The following is a 19,905-nucleotide window of genomic DNA, read 5'->3' as shown; positions in this document are numbered from 1 at the left end:
TGTTCTATATGTCATAGCTTATAAACACGGTACTCGACAATCTTCTTTTGTTACAATTCATTAAAAAACTCTAGTATGAAGCTCAAGCCCATTTACTATATTTACTGGACTCGAATCAATGCTCTCATATGTACAAAATGTCTTCTTACTGACTCATATCATTGATTTTATTACCAAGTAATCCTTCAAGTCCATCCAATGAATGTTGCTAACTATTTACAATGTCAACATGGAATCAAAATAATTCATTTGGTGTCTCGTTGAAGAAACTAGCTCTGGAAATTCTATATAGTGTATGTCTGACAATATTGGGCGTCAGGTTGACGTCACCAATAGCCCCAAATATCAAGTGCTCACCAGTCGACTCATAATGAAAATTTATTTTATCTAATATGCGTGTCCATGGTTTTAAGTATCGGTGCGTATCATGCCGTATCGGCCGATACGTATTCGTATCGGTAGGTATCGGCACGATACATACCGATACGTATCAAGACAATTTTAAAACCCTTATGTATCGATACGTATCCTACGATACGCACTGATACGCACCGATACACCACCGATACGCACCGATACGTACCGATACTCTGTGAAAAATTCAAAATTGAAGTGAAATGTACGTTTCGGTATGTATCGGTACGTATCGATACGTATCGATGCGTATCGGTATGTATCGATCGATACACACCGATACATACCGATACGGTCATAAAATGACCAAAATGGGTAATTTTTTAGAAAAACATAATTTTTTGAGGTGTTTTTATTCCAAAGTTGCTACCAACCATTTTTCTCTCTAACTAAAGTGGAAATCAAGGTTGGGAACAAGAATTTTACATTTATGGAACAATTACAAACCTTGGATTCTTAGTGCGATACTCTCAATTTACTGTTTATGCATAATACATGTTATATATAACTTTTTTTAACTATTTTTTTATGTAAATGTGTATAAAAAAGTGTTTCCTATCCATTTATGTGCGTATCTTCAGCGTATCTTAGCGTATCTCCGATACGATACGATACCCTCTGATATGTATCTTAATTTTGGCCGACCGATACGATGACCGATACCGATACTTTAATCCTTGTGCGTGTCGGACCAAAAACTAATAGAGGCTACCAAGGCTTGCTGGTACTAAGAGCTCATGTTTCGTGATATCACTTGGAGAATCATGCACTTTAAAGAAGCAAAACAAGTACATACATTCAAAAAGGAAGACCGTGTGAGTAAATTCAAAAAAGGAAAAGAAAAAGGGGGGGGGGAATAGAGGCCATAAAAGCTAGACATAGGAGTCCCCTTGAGACTCATCACCCATGTTGTTACTACTCCTAACTTCAGTCCCTTCCTCATTGGTGTGTTCACCACCCAATGCCCCAACTCTTACAGTCGCTTCCTCAACTGCCAACCTTTTCTTCAACCCTAATCTCCACTCTCATCCTACTCGGATGACAAACTTTGTTTCTGTATCTTATTTGGTTTCTTATAATTGATTTATTTTGTAAAACAATTATAAAATAAAATAAAAAGGGAGAGGATTACTTAAACATGCAGAAGGGTACACTATATCTTCTCACAAATTTTTTTTTTTTAATCATTGTTTCTCTCTTTTTAATTTCTTTAGGGAGGAGAAGCCTCAGACGTCCTAAGTTTAATTTTCACTAGGCACACATTGGGCCACTCACACGGGGGTGTTTAGTGTTCTTCACTACTTTTAACCCTGGTATGACCCGGTCTATGCGGTTGTGGGGTCAATATGAACCCGCGGAACTAGTCAGGATGAAGGCTTGGATACACATCGTTAGCAAAAAAAAAAAAAAAAAAGGGAGGAGAAGACAACAACTAGAGGTCTCGAGTCCTAGTGAGCATAGGCTTTTGCGCACCATAGCTAGCAATGTTGCTGTATTTTTAAAACAATTGATATAATAATGAATGTGAAGAGGGGTAGGCTCCAGGCTTAAGAGAGCCTTCCTCACCTGCCAAAAAAAAAAAAAAAAAGTGAAAGAAAAAAGGCTCTTATGCCCAAACGTAGGGATGTGAAATGACTACCACACCCCACTCGTTAGATGCCTGGGTGTGTGTTCCCATTGGCTCTAATGCTATCATAAGGGCTATGCGATGAGGTGTTGTTCTCTGAAAAAAAAAAAAAAAAAAAACCGTAAAACATAGCATGGTTTTATACCTATGCACAATATGAGGTAAAATGATCGCCCCACCCTATTGAAAGACAAAAATCTCACTCATGTTAATGTTTATATTAGTATTTTGATTGGTCCTGTACTGGTGTAGCGGCCACGCGACCTTCGGTAACCCTCTCCCCGATGTCTAACCCAAAATTTCACATGTTAAAATCATGACACCTGCATCCCATCCACGGCATTCGTCTGGTGGAACTTAGAGTGGGTCCCACGGAGTTTAACACGTGTTGCAGTCACATAAGGTGGCATACGTTTTGGTACATAAGCCCGATTGTACAGACGACAGACGACTTCTTCTATTCCAGGAAGAGCCCTTCCTCCCCAATTTGAAGCTCTCGTCGGCCGGAATGACCAAAGCTCTCCGATCAATCTTTTGTTTCCCTTTCCATCCATCGACTTTCTTAATCTCTCGAATCTGGATCGGCCAAGGACCGTAGTCTAATCCTGTAATCCTTTCACCTTTCTAGAATTAAAGGTTTTCTTCTCGTCTTTTTGGCCCTTTATTGCAAATGATGATGGAACTGAAATTTGTCTTTGAAACCCTTTCACCATTAAACAGTACTGTCAAAAGTAGATTTTTTTTCAAATTATTCGTTAATTGCATCTGGTTTGTATGTTTATTATTGGTTATTGAACTTATTTATATGATTTTTTGGGCTTTCAGTGTTAATTCATGGTTTGAACGTTGAAATGCGGAGATGCGATGCTGTTGAAATTTTCCATGTAAAATCATTCTTTCCGGTAAACCAACAGTTCATCAGGAACAATGGGTCGTTCTAATTTGTAGAAATCCTTTGTTGGTATGGAAGATAACAGTATAAACTGTGACGTCGCAGTGGATTTTGGTCTTAATAGGAAGGAGTTGACTAATCTCATAGATATGGAAGTTCCAGCAGGTCCAGACAATGACACACTCGAAAGTTCTGTTGAAGGGGAGGTTCACCAGGCTGAGGAGGAGGAGGTTGAGGTTGGTAAGAGCACTGAGAGTACTTCAGGAAGGGAATTAGTTGCAATTGAAGGGGACCCAAATGAACCAAGAGTGGGTTTGGAGTTTGATTCTGAAACAGCTGTGCATGCCTTCTATTCTGCATATGCTGATCGTGTGGGATTTGTCATCCGTTGGAGCAGACTCGGTCGCTCGAGGCGAGACCGTGCAGTTATTGCTCGGGAATTTGTGTGTAACAAAGAGGGTTTCCGAGTAGCTGATAAGCGTAATAAGGCTGGATCAAAGCCACGGGCAACCACGAGGGTAGGTTGCAAGGCAATGATGGCTGCAAAGAAACTCAATAATGGAAAATGGGTTATTTCAAAATTTGTGAAGGAGCACAGTCATCCATTGATTATTCTTGGTTATCGGAAGACTTCAATCTGTGGTCCATTTCCGGTTAGTCTTTACCTTTTCTGCAATAAATCGTTAAGTTATGATTGCATCCTCCATGTTCTAAGTTAATAATTGTCAATCAATCCATTAGCAATGCTTGGGCAGTATTTACTGTTTCCTCTCTATTGCATATTTGATTGCTGTGCTACATATGACCTTTTCTCGATGTCCTACCAGTTAATACTTTATGCTCAGAAAGAAAAAGAAAAGAAAAAGAAAAAGGAAAAAAAAAGAAGCTTGTTATTTAGATGTGCAGTGTCAGATGTTATTTGTAAACCTAAGTTAATAAATATTGTATGTAGCTAACTAGCCCAAATTAATTGAGGACCAAAACTGCAAGATTTTAACGAGACATCTGATGACCATAGTGTTGTTTTAATCAGGAGATTGTAAATATCACAAGAAGTCAATGTTTATCACAGCCTATTGTTTCAAAATCTAGGGCTGAACTATAATAGAAGGATGGTGGGGAAAGGGTAGGATGGATTAGGGTCTTAAGGAATAAGGAATAAAAGAGAAATAGGGAAAGTGTAAGGGAAAGCTACTGTTGCGGGTTTGTGAATAGTACCAAACAGTAACTTAGAAGAAAAAGAGAAGATAGTCATAGGAGGGAGAGAAGTGTTCAAGAAAGGAGAGAAAATTGCCACTTAGCAATTAGCAAATCAAAACAAATATAATCCATTCCATTCCATTGGTGTGATTGTTGTTGCATATTTATAAGAAAACAGAAGAAAGTCTCCTAAATCGAAAACTTCTAGGTAGTTAGACTAACTTAATTAACAAAGACTCTAAAATACTTAACTAATTAGAATTATTGAAGCCTAAATTTTCTAGATAACTTGGGCCCATACAACTAACTTAAAGAGGAATTTTTAGTTTAGTACTAAACTAAAGTCAAATATGCTACTTAATGGACCCCATTATTAATAAATATCTAATTTCGTCCACCAACTACACTACCTAATGTACCTCCCAATCCATAGGAGTGCCAAAATTTAGAGAAAGGTGATCTTAATGCGCTTCTTGTTCTCCAATGAGTATCTTCTTCAACTTATATGAGAGATTTCAACTGATTTTGTAGATGATGCTTGGTGGAATGAAAGGGTTTGCCTAATGGTTCTATAATTTATGATTCCATTTATGGATTTCAAATCACATTGTCCATAACTCCATGTCGAGCAATTTATGGTTTTTCTCAGGCCACTTAGGAAGTCCCTCTTTTATGGCCCTAATATCTACCATGCGGTATATCAGGAGGGCATAGAATTTTTTGGATAAGTAGGTATCAGCTCTCCTGTTCAGATGTCCAGTTTCAGCCTTAGTGGAGTTGGCCACATGAAAAAAAGGAGCCAAATTTTTTAAAAATGGTTCAAAACAATTGGACAGCTGAAATACAAGGGAAAATGCTAGGACATTTGGTGGTGTCTATGAAATTTGACAAAATATCCATACAGACCATAATACATTCTGTATCCAACTGCAGAGATCGTCACAAACTTTTCCATGTGCTACAACTAGGTGGGCTATTAAGGAAGCATTTTCTTATCAGGCTATGAAAAGAACCTTTTGCCATAGAAAAACTGGAGGGTAATTTAATAACTTCACTATATGTCATGTGGCCTGGTATAATTAATATGTATCCCAGCATGTAGGTTTATATTTTGATGCAATATGCATCAATGGTACATTGGTACCCCACAATAGACAAGGGGTTGCTGACAAAATGTGAAAATTCTAAGGAGCATTGGGATGTACTGATACCCCAAATTTGATATTGAACCAGGGTCCCAATAACAATAGTAGCCTTCAAAGAGTGAAATCAAGAAGGGGGGCTATCCAGACAAAGTCGTTGACCTAGACAAAATAATGGAAGTAGCTGCTGGTAGCCCCAAAGAGTCCTAGTAGTATTAAAATCATTGTTGTCAAGGTCATTGCCTAGGTGCTACCTTGTGTTGTCAAGGTGCCCAGGTCACAAATCCATGATGAAAGGGAAGAAAAAAGGGGGACACGGGGGAAAAGCTTAGGAGAAAGTAGGAGGAGAGAAACAGAAAGAAAGAAGAATATGAAGAAGGAGGAGACAAAGCACTAGCAGTTGCTGCTGCCGCCACCAATGGAGAAGTTGTAGCGGCAGCAACTTCATAGAAGAGGGCAAAAGCAGCAGCAGCAGCAGCCGTTGCCAGAAATGCAGCTGCAATTGCCGCTACAACCACTGCTGCTGCCTCTGTAGGAGGAGAATAAGCTTCGGTTCATAGGTGCCACCCTGGCACCTGGCCAATGCCTAGGCTTGCCTTGGCACCATGAAAACTTTGGTTGGTTTACAGGGAATTGTAGTTTATGAATAGGATTAGCTTGGGTTCATAGGGATTCGGAACTCAGGCGCCTGGCCAATGCCTAGCCTTGCCTTGGTACCAGGGAAACTATGGTTGGTTTACAGGGAATTGTAGTTTATGAATAGGATAAGCTGGGCTTCATGGGGATTCGGATTGTGAAATTGGATCTTGGATATGGATTTTAATGGCCGGAAAAATCCCGGTAGGGAGGAACTAAAATATAAAAAGTATGGGACAGTGGAAGACAGTTCAATGGTAGGTTGTTTGGTGGTGAGTGAATGAATGATGGTTAGGGTTGTCAGGTTCAACATATGGAATTGATTGGTTTGGTAGATTTTTATGGGGGTAAATTGCATGATGTGGATTAATTGTGAGAACAGCTCTACTTAAATGGTTGAAGCATCTGCTACAAGGCTCCAACAAAGAACAAAAAATAGAATGCAACTGATAAGAAGAGAAGGGAAGAAAAAGACGAATAAGAAGAAGAAAGATAACTCACCTAATAGTCCTTGTAAGATTTGAAGGAATCACAGGGCTTGATAGGAAAACCACTTTTTATCAGAACTTACAAATTAGCTCTTAAAAAACCATGATCCCCAATTATCCTGGTCATAACTGATAAGAAACAAAATTGCAACTGCAACACAAAATGAATTTTGACTGAGAATAGCTTCCAACCTACCCAAGCTGTAAAGTTGTCTTTACTTAATATACTACTTTATATGCTCTATCTGATGACAAATTCCAAACTGATATGAGCTCCATAAAAAACTCAAAATATTGACTGCGGTAGTGTTTTGCTCTACATCATTAAAGATGAAGAAGAAGAATAGGATGAGCCTCAAAATGGCAAAAATAAAACATGCAAGAAGGGCAGTGAAGTATAAATTCCTACCATTTGGAGATAGCTAATTCCGTTAGACTTTGGACTGGTTTGCAAGCTGAGCAGAAAAGATTTAGCAAGGATGCAGCAGTTTAGAAGTTATTAGTTTGGCTGGCCTTTAGTCATCTATGGGCTTTCACTGGACTTCATTTTTTGGTGTTTCTTTTGAATACCAGAAGTTTGCAATTTAATTTGTGTTCTTTGTGAAGATTATTAGTTTACTGCTTACCTTCCTTTAGAAGGGCTTATGATGTTGTTGTTGCTGCTATGATATTTTGGATTGCGGTTGGTGTTCTCTACTGCTTATTTTGATTGTTGATGGATGAGTTTATTCGACACGAAATTTGTCACTCCTATTATTGTTGATGATTGGTGTGCTGATATTGCTACTAGAATGATGTTCTTTATGCTCACTGGTGTCTATGACTGCTATACATGTTCAAGGCTGGTTCTGCAGTTAATATCTATTCTTTTTGTGCCAAGCTGGAGCCTTTGCTATATGTACTCCCAACTTGAGGGGGGGGGTTAAACATATGTACTGCGTTTAGTACGATAGAGGGACTAAGGAAGTGTCCTTATCGTGCTGTGAGTTATATTTTGAATAAATTTACACCATTCTACTTTTTATATTTCTATTTGAATATTTTTTTTTAGGTGATGAGATCTCCCATACATCATGTGTGGGCTTGTATATACTTTTATTCATTTGTACAAGTTCTTTGGTTGTCAATAATTTTTTCCCCCAAGAAAAGCAAAGTGAAAAAGAACTAAAAAAATTTGACATCATTGAGAGTCTCTAGTGAAAAAATAATTAAATTTTTTTACTTTGGACCACAATTGGAATTTGCAGCAAATTCCAGCGCTACTCATGTTCGACAAATGAAGGGGGTGGTTCTTATGTGTTGACACTGTGTTTATGCCATTCATTGGTTGTTCGCCTCTTATACTCTATACCATTGTCAATACTGTAGATTTTATTATGAAATTAATATGCTATCTGCCTCAGCTGAGTTTTAATTTGAAAAAAAAAAGAAAGAAAAAAGTCATGTTTGCTGGTTATGGCCACACATTACAACAGATTTAATGGAGGACATTATTTTCTGATGGTCAACATGTTTTTTTTTTTTGGGGGGGGGGGTAATATACAATCATAACTTTTTTCTTTCCCAATTTTCATTTCTTCCTCTTTTATGCATTTGCAGAGTGACAATGAGAGGATCCGGGAACTTTCCCAACAGCTACTTCTTGAGAAACGAAGATCTACAACGTACAAAAAGTATCTTGAAATGCTTTTCAAGCACATTGAAGAACACACAGAGAGCCTGTCAAAGAAGATCCAATATATAGTTGACGCTGTAAATGAGGTTGAATCTGAAAGAGCATCAAAAACCTAGATAGGATGGCATTATTTAGAGTGCATCTCTACATTTTTTTTTCCTCTTGTCAGCGGACTAGTTATGCTTTGTTTGTCTTTCATCAATGGTGGCACTAGTTGGGATTCCTTGAGGTATCTGTTCTAGCCTCTTTTACTGCCGAAAGTCGAAGTGTGGGTTTCTGTTTCATACACTTTCACCACATCTATGTGGTGCATATGCAGTTGGATCAGTACTTGCCGTTATAGTTGTTTAGATATTTCTTCCACCTGTATAATAAAAGTTGGTCTTTGCACTTTGTGATGATATATCGATTGCTTTCTAATTTTATGCTCGGCATCATGTAGTTATGAATGTATTTATATAGCATTCTTTATTCGGCATTATGTAGTGTGTTGTATTTAGGGTGTGTATGTTTCGAAGTAAAAAGTGCAGAAATAATATATAAGGGAGGTATATGTGTATGTGAATGTTTTAACTTTCTGTGATTCATTTAGCCTTTCATCCATTTTACGTTGAAACATAGCCGTAAAGAGTAACGATTAAGTAAGAACATGGCAGCTGCTGCTGTCAACCCCTCCACCAGTTGGATGGGATTCAGCGGGCATTTATGCACATAACTAGCATGAATGAGATTGAGTTCTATCTGCCCATATCCATTTTAGATCATTTCCCTCTCCTTGTCTCTTTTTTAATGAAAATTTTCGTTTCCTAATTTCCTTGCCTTGGGTTTTTTAAGTTTTTGTGGTGGCCATCTTGTTTGGCTTAGTCAAGCAGGTGGGTTGATGTGGACAATCAGAAGTATTGGTTTGATAAGAGTAATATCTACACATCAATTTTGCAGGTCATCTCAACCATATCAGCTTCTATTTCAGTTATAAACTTGCTGCCAAGGTCTGATCCAAAATTGGAGGTTTAATTCATTGTAGTTTAAAACTCTGCAAAATAAGTGCACCCATGTGATATATATGTTCATCAAATTCAAGTTAAAATGGTTCAGTTGGGAGTGATTTGTGTTATCATTTAATGTGCAATTGGTTGTTCTAAGTTTATACTTTGAAGTGTTTGCATCTAAGGGCAGAATTGGGCATCCTATTTGTAGGGTTATGATTCTAAAATATAGATGTCGATATTCTTATTGTATGTGTATCGAACCGGATCATCTTGAGAGTCTTATATGGACTTTTGTTAGTTGTTTAACCAATACGACTCTCTTTGATAGTTATTTTGGTCTCCATATCTGAGAAGTTCTTATCGTTGCATATGGACCTTGTGTGTTTTAATGTATAAAAAATTGATACCTACACTAATTATATATCGATTCCATGGGAATGGGATTCATTATTTTCATTGGTGAATGAAAGAGATGCTTAAGATGGGATTAACTTCCCAAATTAGGGATGGATATCATGATAAAGTTAATTGACTAGATCTAAATTCCAAGTTCGATGGCAATTTTGTAAATATCTGTAAATAGTTTATGAATGAATTTAATTATTTGGAAGAGTTTTATGTTTGGGAGCATGGCTCTTACATCAGCGCAATAGTCAATAGGAGTGTATGTGGAAGCATGAATATGGATAGGATTTTCAGTTTTCATGGGGGGTAAGGCAATCATTTCGCCTCATCCTATGTCTAGACGCAGGTGCCACACTCCCAGACAAAATCCTTGTTCCTTTTAATTATATTTGAAAGTGTAAATTTGCACGTCCAATCAATAGTTGAGATTATCTTAATTAGTTGTTCCAACATATTAGAGTTTTGACGGTGATTAAATCCATGCTCGTTAAATCTGTCACGAAATATTATTAAGTGGAAAGACTAATTGCAATAATTTTTATCTCTTAAAGATGTTTTAAGTTATAATCTTATATGGATGCAATTTATAAATAATTTTATCTCTTAAAGATGTTTTAATAAGTTATAATCTTATATGGATGCAATTTATAAATAAATAATTTATTTATTAATTGAAAATTAAAATTTTAAGCAAATAATTCTATGGCAAAAGGTTTTGGTGCATGGTTATGCACACAACCATTGGAAGGGGATGAAAGCCTATGTGTCACACCCTAAATCACCATCAATCATCTATGCGTATGGTCCCACCAAGTCGGTGGGACTTTGTGAATGGTGAACGGTGAATGGTGATAGATGAGAGGGTGGAGTGGCAGAAAACATCTGCCACATGTAGGACAACAGTAAAATCTGATAACTTTTTGATTGTGTACTCCATTTCAGGTTCAAATTCTCTGCAATGAGTGGTAGTGAGGATCCAATGGTTCTTACACTCCAGCCGTTGGATCCTCACTGTCACGTACTGCTTCACCGCAAAAGCTTTTTATGCCTCCATTTCCTACCACAAATCCAAAACAATCTAAAATCCAGTGTGAAAGCACTCTAACAAAATCCTTCTGAACAAACAAGGCCTTATGATGTTGGGCCAATGGCCACAATGTCCAAAGCTATAACTCGTCTTCCTCCTCGCCGAGTTCAAGAAACCAACTCTCAAAGGTTTAACTTTACCTGTTAGGAGTTCAAGAGTTCATTCGAGACTCGTCATTCTCCAATAGTCCAATCTCTGCTGCATCTCAAGTCTAGCTCTCTCTCGCATCCCAGTGTTCTAGACCGCAACTCCAGCCGTCCATCGAAGACAATCTCTAGCGACTCAGGTCTCAGGTAGTGAGGTAAGGCCTTCCCCTTTCTCTCTCTCTCTCTCTCTCTCCCCCTTGCTTCCTCAGACTTCATTTGTGGTCTATATTATGACAAAATCTGAATTTTCGCAGCCCATCATGGACACAGCTAATCATTGAGGGAGATATAGCTTTTCTTATCAAATGAGAAGGTCAAGTTCCTTGGCGATGGTCTCATCTCATAAGGATAACAGGATTTTGTGTGACCAGGGGGAATATCTCATTCTCAAGAAGGTCGATTTGCTTGCAAAATCTGGGTAGATAGGTATGATTTGTACATGTGACAGTATCAAATTTGTTTTTACTGAGCTCAGTTTTGGTTTGCTTTTTTTTGCAATGGGTGCGTACTTGTGTAGATGGATACCCTGCCATCATGTTCGATGGCCCAATAAATTGAATATTTGATCAAAGAAAAACATCAGTTTATGCTGGCAATTAGTGAAAGTTTCATATTTTACTGTTTCAGGGCTACAAACAATCGACAGGAGCCTCTTGGACTAGTGCATACTAAGTCTGCTTTAACCTTATAACAGTGCTGCTGCTTTTGCTTCTGGTGAATTTCTGTCAAACCATGTTATTTTACTTGTCTGCGATCTCTTTCTTTTTCTTCATATTAGTGCAGTATGTGTTATTTGAAGCATGAAAGTTTTAAGTATTGTGAAAGAAAATTCCAGTTTGCATTTCAATGGGTCATGTGTTAGTTCAAGCCCCCCAAAATTGGCTTTTTCTTATTTTGGTCTGGTGTGGGACCCTAGAACTTGTAAGCTGGCATTGTTTTCTAGATGTGGTAAAACTGATCCATCATGTGTCCAAGGTATTGCACAGGTCTGCCTTATACTTTCTGAACTGCTGTTAGAGAGATTGAGTTTTATCTGAGGTTGCAATTCAGTAACAAAGGCATTTAAATTCGTTATCTTGAAATAAGATGATCTATTTGGTTATAATAATCCACTTGCATAGTTTAATTACCAAATTTGGTAAGGTTTAAGTTCTTACATGATTGTGGTTACAAAAGTTTCCATTTCATTTCAATTCCCTTCATTTCCCTTTGCTTGCAACTGGATGGAGCCAAAGTAGTGGTAGCCAATAGGACTTTCTGTGTGTGTGTGTGTGTGTGTGTGCTTTTAATTAAATTTCCAGCTCTTAAACTGGTCAAAATCTATATGAATGGCTATGGATGTTGGGAACCTTGTGGTTTAATGTATTTTTCTTTGAGTTAATATAAAGCAATGCCTTGGTTCTGGATTAAGTTTTGCTACTGCTTTATAGCTATTATAAAGTGTAGTATACCTGTTCATATTTTGCATTGGTTCCTAGAGACAAGATAAAATAATCCCCCCCACAACCCCACCCCCCCAACCCCCGCCCCCCCCCCCCCCAAAAAAAAAAAAAAAAAAAAACCCAGTGATATAAGGCACATTTTGTGGTGGACAGACATCCATAAATTTTGCCCTTTCTCGTAGATGTCTGTCCTCTCTAGAATGGAACAGAACAGAGCAGAAAAAACAAAAACACTTCCTAACTTTAGTATGTAACTATACACAAAATAAGCGCACACAATAACAGATTAGAACTACTTAACAGGAAAGCAAAAAATGACAAATGACATGAAAGGATAATAGTGTAGAAGACATGGGGGAATCAAGAACTTAGTTGCGAGAGGTCCCAATACCGAGTTTTCTCCTAATTGAGTAAAAGGTTACTCTTTTAGAAGCTTAATAATAAATCAGCAAGTTGATCCTCAGTTCTAACAAACTGAATCATAACATCACCATTTGAATATGATCTCTTATGAAGTGATGTCTGTTTTCTATGTGCTCAGTTCTCAAGTGCTATATGGGGTTCTTAGGATAATTGTTCTCATTTTATCAAATAATATAGGTACATCTTGAAATCTATGACCAAAGTCCTCTAAAGTTTGCATCATCCATAGGACTTGAGCACAACAGCTTCCAGTTGCCATGCACTCAGCTTTAGGTGTAGATAATGTTACCTAATTTTTCTTTCTACTACTCCATTAGACAAGACAATTTCTTAAGAATTGAATGTATTATCTTTGGGATAGTACAAGCCATAGTTGTCATAGCGTCTAGGTGATCCAAGGCATTGGAGGGGGCTTGGATGCAAGGCGACACCAACAAGGTGCCCGCTAGGTGACCATAGTTGTCAAGGCTCCTAGATGCCAAGACGTTTCCTTGGTGACGCCTTGACAACTATGCCATAAACCAAGGTCAATTGTGCCTTTTAAATACTTAAAGATCAGTTGAACAGCCTTAAGGTGTGAATCCTTTGGGGCTGATTGAAATCTAACTCAAATGGCTACACTAAGTAAGATATCAGGTCTATTAGCCTTAAGATAAAGCAGACTTACTATCATACCTCTATACATTTTATGACATATAGGAGTATGCCTATCTTTGTCTTATTTAGATGTACTCATTGGAGTGCTTTTAGTTTTTACCTCATCCATTCCAAACCTTTTGAGTAGCTCTTTTGTGTCCTTGGCTTGTTTCGTGAAGATTAAAATCTAGATGCATTTTTTCATTAGGAGATGATATCATCTTTATTAATTTTCATGGTAAGCATGCCCTTCCCATTAAGTCATATTAAAGAGTGGTGTCTACCTTCCCTATTGGAAAATCTCTTTTCAATTAGGAACTTGCTAAGCCATTGTGATGTAGGGGGTTCCTAGGTGACTAGGTCTCCTACAAGATTAACTAACTAGGTAGGGTTAACTCAAAGGACTTGGGTAGATAGGACAAAAAAGAAACTCAACAAACAAGATTAAGCATGCAAAATAAAATGAGACTAATAAACAAAGTAGCAAAAAACAATAATAATCTAGGCGGAGAAACACATGAACTCTTACTTAAGCTTCAAGTGGGGACATGGGAAAGGGAACAAACGTCATACGAATGTTAGGTTCAGCACAAATCAATCTAGACACCCAAATTAGATATGCAAACAATCAATGTCCTCTAGCAGCTAACTAAAATAGAAAATCAACAAGGGTTTTGGAAATATAATAGTGACGAAACGTCTTAAAACAATGGGTAAAAATAAACATAAACAAAGGGTTAAGGCTGGTTTCAATGTTAATGGGCTGCAACATATAATAGGGATTAATGGAGGTGGTGAGGGTTTAGTTTAATGATTTACCTTGCTGCTGTCCTAGTCTGAGGAGAAAAGAAGAGACCAAGGTCCTCCAAAATAAAGAGATGCAGTCCACTTTTGGTTGATGAAGAAAAGTCCAGCCGGTTGTATAGAGATCCTTAGTATTGTCGATGTAGCTTGGTGAATGATGTTGGGGCTCTCAGCAACTCATGGACAGCAGGTACAGCCAGCAGTAATCCGTTCATTGAAAGGAGATCAGCAGCAGCCCAGGTGATGATCTATCCACGTAGTATGGCCTTCAGTTGTTGCAAACAGAGATTGCAATAGTGCAGCGGTAGTAACAAAGAATAACAACAGCATCAACAGAGATTAACAGCAGCAGCAGAGAGCATCCAACAGTAGTAGACAGTAAACAACAGCAGCAGCAGAGAACATTCAACAACGGTAGACAGTAAACAGTAGCAGTAAAAGGGAATTGGAAGAGAGAGAGGGAGGCGAGAGAAAAAGGCGAGAAAGAGAGTGAGAAAGACGAGATTGAAAGAGAGAGAGAATCGTGAGAGGGGTGGGGGCTTTGCTCCTTGGCTGTTTTTCAATTCACATTCATTGATTCCCAAACAATGGCCAATGGCCTTACACTTAAATAGAATAAACTTCCAAAAATAAAAAAAAGATATTTAGAAACTCAATTGCTTGAAATAAAAAACTACCTAATAGACCAATAGAAAGAAGTCCTAGTTTCCTAATTATGTAAAACAATCAAATAACACTAGAATTAAAGCAAAGTACTATAATCAAATAAGTTTTGGTGGGGTCCACAAGATCTGCTGAATGGGAGGACAAGGGGGGTCGAACCCAGCGCTAGAAGGCTGGTTCGACTCCTCTCTTTCCTTCTTTTTTCTTGTTTCTTCTCTTTCCTTTTTCTTTCTTGTATAATCCTCCAACCACAAAGATGGATCTGGTTGAGTCTTCTTCTTCTTTCGACTGTACACCTTGATGTCCCCATCACTTTGATATCAAACTCTAGGAGCTTGTTGCAATCCATACAAAACTTTAACAAGCTTGTAGACATGGTCTTGGAAGGCTAGGTTCCATAAATCCCAATGGTTTCTCTGCATACACTTGCTCAGAAATGAATCCATTTAGAAATGTACTCTTCGCAGCCAGTTGGAATAGTTTGAACCATTTAAAACATGCAAAGGGTTCCTTGAAACTTGGTCTTCAATTGAATGCTTCAGCCCTTCATGTATTTAGTCCATTGAGCTTGACTTGGATCTTACATTGAGGTGCTTGCTGGACAACTCCATCCATTGCTTGAGCTTTCTTTCTAATAAATCCTTGATGCTTGAGGATCCCAATTGCCTTGTGAGTTTTTTCTTCACACACAAACATAAGTTAGTAATCACCAAAAACATTCTATCAAATCCAATGCCTCAACAGGTATTAACAATAAGATGTTAATCCTAGAAAACGCCATTGGTTTGGTTTATTTCAGTGAGAGGCCTTGATGGTGGTGAATCCAGTGGTGGCTGATCCAGTACTTTGCAGATGGAAGGAATCGTAGGAAAAGGTGATTTGGTTGGTTCGACATCTAATTGAGGATGGTTATGGAGGTGCTGGTAGGTCCATAAGTAGAGTAAGGGGTTTAGGGTCAGGCTATGGGTCAGACTGAAAGCATCATGCGGCAACAACTGAGGTTGTGGCTGTATACTTTTCTGATGGTCCAGAATCATATAAAAAATCCAACCAACAACAGTTGTATAACTGAAAATAAAAACTGAAAAGACAAGAAATAATCTGCATGGATATTGAGTAGAATAGGTCAGAACTAAAGAAATTAATTCCAATAGGATTAACTCTTTTAAGTTCTAAAGAACTCTAAATGGCTCTAATCTAGAGATAAGATCATATTATAAACATGAAACAAAGATACCTTTGACCTGTCAACTTGAATATTGAATCTGTTGTGAAGTGCTGAACGTACTCTTATGTTGTTTTACCTGCACAGATTAGATCCAAAACAGAGACAAAAGGAGGAAGAGATAAAACAGAATTATAAAGTGAAGAAAACCATATTTGATACGGAAGAAAAGGTTGAACAAAGATAAAAGAGAGATGATATTGATTGAGAAGAAGAGAAAATAAGATGTAGATAAGAAGTATCATGTTGACAAACTCATTATAGCATCATGTAGATAAAAACTCAGGGTAACATTAGTTAACATTTATTGGACAGTCATACGACTGGCTATGAAATATGTTACGGAATGTTGGGCAGTTAAGAAGCATCATGTAGATAAACTCAGTGTGGTGGAGATAAGGGTGTTGAGATGGATGTGTGGCAAAACTAGGAAGGATAAACTAAGGAATGATCATATTGGAGCTGATCTGGGAGTAACTCTGATACATGATAAACTACGAGAGAAAGTCGTTTGAGGTGGTATGACCATGTTCAATGGAGGCCTTTGTGATGCTTCAGTATGAAGGAGTGATTTGATTTAGATTGAAGAAACTATAGGAGCCAGGGTCAGACCTCCGATGAATCTAGGAGAAGTGGTGAGGAAGGACATGCATAGCTTAGGCCTAGTATTAAGTATGACCTCGAATAGAGCTGATTGGAGGGCAAGGATCCATGTAGGCTGTAGCCGACCCCATCTAGTTGGGATAAGGCCGAGTAGTTATTGTTTTATGGACATGAAACGATAACTCTAGATGCACCTAAATAGGGAGTGATATGATTTATACCACCAAAAAAAGAATGATATGATTAACCAGAAGAGCTAAAAGAACAAGGGCTATGCCTAAAATTACTTTGATAAGTGGTGATAAAAAACTTGTATAGCTTAGGATTGTAAAAGAGTATTGCTCCAAATAGACTTGAATGGTGAAACATGTAGGGAGACCACATTTTGTTGGGATAAGAGTTAGTTGAGTTAGGAAACCAGTGGCAGGCTCCAATTTTCAATTTATACTAACTCTGATTTTGCTTTTCTTTCTTGGGTAAAGAAATATCTCTTCTCCAGCAGTATTGTAGATTTTACTATTTGCACTGCGGCTACAAATGAATCATCATAAAAAAAGAAAGAGACATGGAAAGACATTAGTAGCTGAAGACTGGTTCAGAATACATATTAGTTTGAAATTATCCCGACTTTGCTCGTACTCTTCATTTTTGTTTTTTAAGTCAATATATAATTAAATATTTTATTTTTTTGGTTAGATTATGAATAGAAACCATCATAATCATACTGTTAGCAGGCTTATTTTAATTGTGAATTTGTGATTATAAATGAATCTTCTGTACATCAGTGCAAGTTAGCTTTATTGAAAATTAAGTTGTTCCTTTTTTATTTTAAAATATTTCCTTTTGTTAATGATTTAAAATGGGTGAGCAGTATTTGACTTTAAGCTTTTATTAGATGTCTTAATTTCAAAAGTATGGTCACCACATTGACAAGTCGTTGCCGCTTTAAGATGTTATCAATGGTGAGAAGATTCCTTGTGTGACTTTGTGGGAAACTACAAATCATGCTTGTCTTCATCCGGATTCCTGCATTCCTTGAGTCTGACTATTTTATCAAATATTGTTTGCTCCCGTTATTGTTATCTTGAATGCTGGGTGCACAACTGTGTTTCCAGTTTCAGTTTTTTATGCCAGCACCAGAAGGGTCCCACTATCAGGCAACAAGTTTTTAGATTCAGAGATGGTATATTTGAATACAAAGATCCCACCTTATATCACTTCTTTCTCCCTTAACTGGTGTTAAATGTCTCTCTCATGCACCACGTGTGCTCATTATTGTTTGCTCATTCTGCAACTTATAGCTTCTCTCTCTCCTCATTCTCCATGGAGAGAAGCAAAGAGAAGGAGAATACCCCCACAAAGATCTTTCTAACTTCACTGTCCGCTATGGTTGCTGAGACGACTACCTTCCCCATAGATATCACAAAGACGAGGCTCCAGCTTCATGGTGAATCACTTTCTTCAACTAGGCCAACTAATGCATTCCAAGTGGCATTTGAGATAGTTCAGAGAGAAGGCATGCTGGGTCTCTATAAGGGCCTCTCCCCTGCAATCCTTCGACATCTCTTCTATACACCAATCCGAATTGTTGGGTATGAACACTTAAGAGAGGCCTTCCCAAGTGTTTCTTTTTCCCTCGTTGGCAAGGCCTTCATCGGAGGTCTCTCTGGCATGATTGCTCAGGTTGTGGCTAGTCCTGCTGACCTTGTAAAGGTCAGAATGCAAGCAGATGGTCTGCTGGTGAGGCTGGGTCTGCAACCAAGGTACACTGGTCCATTTGATGCCATAAACAAGATTGTTCACACAGAAGGTATTGGGGGGCTTTGGAGAGGGGTTCTTCCAAATGTGCAGAGAGCATTCTTAGTCAACATGGGGGAGTTGGCCTGCTACGATCATGCGAAGCGTTTTATAATCCAGAATCAGATTTGCGAGGATGGTGTTTATGCTCACTCCTTAGCTTCTATCATGTCAGGTCTTTCAGCTACTGCTTTGAGCTGTCCTGCAGATGTTGTGAAGACAAGAATGATGAACCAAGTTTCGACTAAGGAAGCTAAGATCATATATAAGAGCTCCTATGATTGTTTGGTGAAGACAGTGAGAATTGAAGGTTTACGTGCGTTGTGGAAAGGGTTCTTTCCCACATGGGCAAGGCTTGGTCCTTGGCAGTTTGTTTTTTGGGTTTCTTATGAGAAGTTCAGGTACATGGCGGGGCTTTCTTCTTTTTGATAGAGTTTTTTTCTATACATCTGCTAGAAGTTAAATATCATTCGAAATGCCATTGCTGACTGATTCAATCCAGTCTGCTCATTTCATTTAAGACTTTATAATCACTGTCATTTCTTCAATCATTGTTACAAACTAATAAATAACTCCAAGTTTCATTCAAATCCATCATGAGAACTTACTGTTTTTATGTAGATGAAAAGTTCTTTTCTAAATAAAAAAATTCTCTGCCTCTTGCTCCTATATCTAATCTTTACTTTGGATGTTCATTTCTGCTCTTGTATTACCATTGAAAATCATATTCCGGTTTGTTATTAATGACGAGTTTTCCACCTATACTTATTGAAATGTAATCTGTTCAAGAAATATTTGCTTAGTTCATTCTTGTTGAAGACTTGCAGTTAAGAGCAGTTCTCCAATTTGTTTCTCCTATGGTCCATGAACAGTATCTGGAAATATTCATTGGAGAAATAAAAATAAAAATATTTTCTGCATGATTAATGATAAGATGCCACTGATCGTTTGATATTTTTACATTTAGAATCAAGTATACACAATGTACTGCCATTAAATTGACAGAGCTTTAGGTCTAAATGACCAAAGAAACTGAAGTGTAGAAAACACATCCGAAGTCTAAATTCATTTTACAAAGGAGAAAGTTTTCCTTCCAGTCTCAGAAGTCAAAATTTTATTTTACAGAGGAGAAAGTTTCCTCCATCGTGGTGGAGGAAACACCCACGATCTGACTTATAATTACTCTGACCCTTTACTAATGAAGTTCGAAAGTACTCCTCTTATAATGTTGCCTATCCCACTAACATAATGATCACGGTCAAGGGATTCTCCTTCATCGCGGGTAAAGGGAAATTAGGTCCTACATCAAAGTCAGAGACAACCTGATGTTGAAAGTTGAAGTTGAAGTTGAAGTTGAAGTTGAAGTTGAATAATGGTTCTAAGCACTCAAAGTCTCGAGCACTCAAATATAAGTACGTGTTTCTTTATAATTACAATATAACCCAGCTTTGGTTCCTTAATGACCCTTTGGGTCCTCAAAATCCCAAACACTCGAGTGTTTCCTTTACACAACTCAGTAATCTGAGACCTGAAGAGCTTACTCACAAGTGAAGTTTAGCATCTCAAAGATTTTTGGCATTGCAAACCCAATGGATGTTGTGGATTGGGTAG

At 37.8% G+C, this 19,905-nt stretch overlaps 2 protein-coding genes across 6 annotated transcripts; both read left to right on the top strand.

The window, feature by feature from the left end:
- The first annotated feature begins 2,483 nt into the window (after positions 1-2,483).
- Positions 2,484-8,477, top strand: LOC122077110 (protein FAR1-RELATED SEQUENCE 5-like). 2 transcript variants are annotated; one of them, XM_042642911.1, is made up of 3 exons: positions 2,484-2,677; positions 2,867-3,586; positions 7,999-8,477. In XM_042642911.1, the coding sequence occupies exons 2-3, from the start codon at positions 3,005-3,007 to the stop codon at positions 8,188-8,190; spliced, it is 774 nt and encodes a 257-aa protein (XP_042498845.1). In that variant the 5' UTR covers positions 2,484-2,677; positions 2,867-3,004; the 3' UTR covers positions 8,191-8,477. The 2 variants fall into 2 exon arrangements, with proteins under 2 accessions (XP_042498845.1, XP_042498846.1); XM_042642912.1 differs by having other exon boundaries at positions 2,486-2,648.
- A 2,069-nt stretch (positions 8,478-10,546) lies between these two features.
- LOC122076706 (mitochondrial uncoupling protein 3) lies at positions 10,547-18,886 on the top strand. Of its 4 annotated transcripts, none has more exons than XM_042642169.1 (4): positions 10,547-10,856; positions 10,956-11,127; positions 11,329-11,415; positions 17,799-18,886. In XM_042642169.1, exon 4 carries the CDS (start codon positions 17,821-17,823, stop codon positions 18,721-18,723), a length of 903 nt encoding a protein of 300 aa, XP_042498103.1. In that variant the 5' UTR covers positions 10,547-10,856; positions 10,956-11,127; positions 11,329-11,415; positions 17,799-17,820; the 3' UTR covers positions 18,724-18,886. The 4 variants fall into 4 exon arrangements, with proteins under 4 accessions (XP_042498103.1, XP_042498101.1, XP_042498102.1 ...); XM_042642167.1 differs by having other exon boundaries at positions 10,548-10,856; positions 10,972-11,127; positions 17,393-18,886; XM_042642168.1 differs by having other exon boundaries at positions 10,548-10,856; positions 17,613-18,886.
- Positions 18,887-19,905: the final 1,019 nt, after the last annotated feature.

Source organism: Macadamia integrifolia, chromosome 4 (genome assembly GCF_013358625.1).
Source record: "Macadamia integrifolia cultivar HAES 741 chromosome 4, SCU_Mint_v3, whole genome shotgun sequence".
NCBI lineage: Eukaryota > Viridiplantae > Streptophyta > Magnoliopsida > Proteales > Proteaceae > Macadamia > Macadamia integrifolia.
Note: the sequence above shows the minus strand (reverse complement) of the source record. Positions and strands in the feature narration are given on the sequence as shown.

Coding starts and splice junctions, on each gene's coding strand:
- LOC122076706 (XM_042642167.1), top strand. CDS start 17,752: ATGCACCACGTGTGCTCATTATTGTTTGCTCATTCTGCAACTTATAGC.
- LOC122077110 (XM_042642911.1), top strand. CDS start 3,005: ATGGAAGATAACAGTATAAACTGTGACGTCGCAGTGGATTTTGGTCTT. Junction 3,587..7,998: donor CAATCTGTGGTCCATTTCCG/GTTAGTCTTTAC, acceptor ATGCATTTGCAG/AGTGACAATGAGAGGATCCG.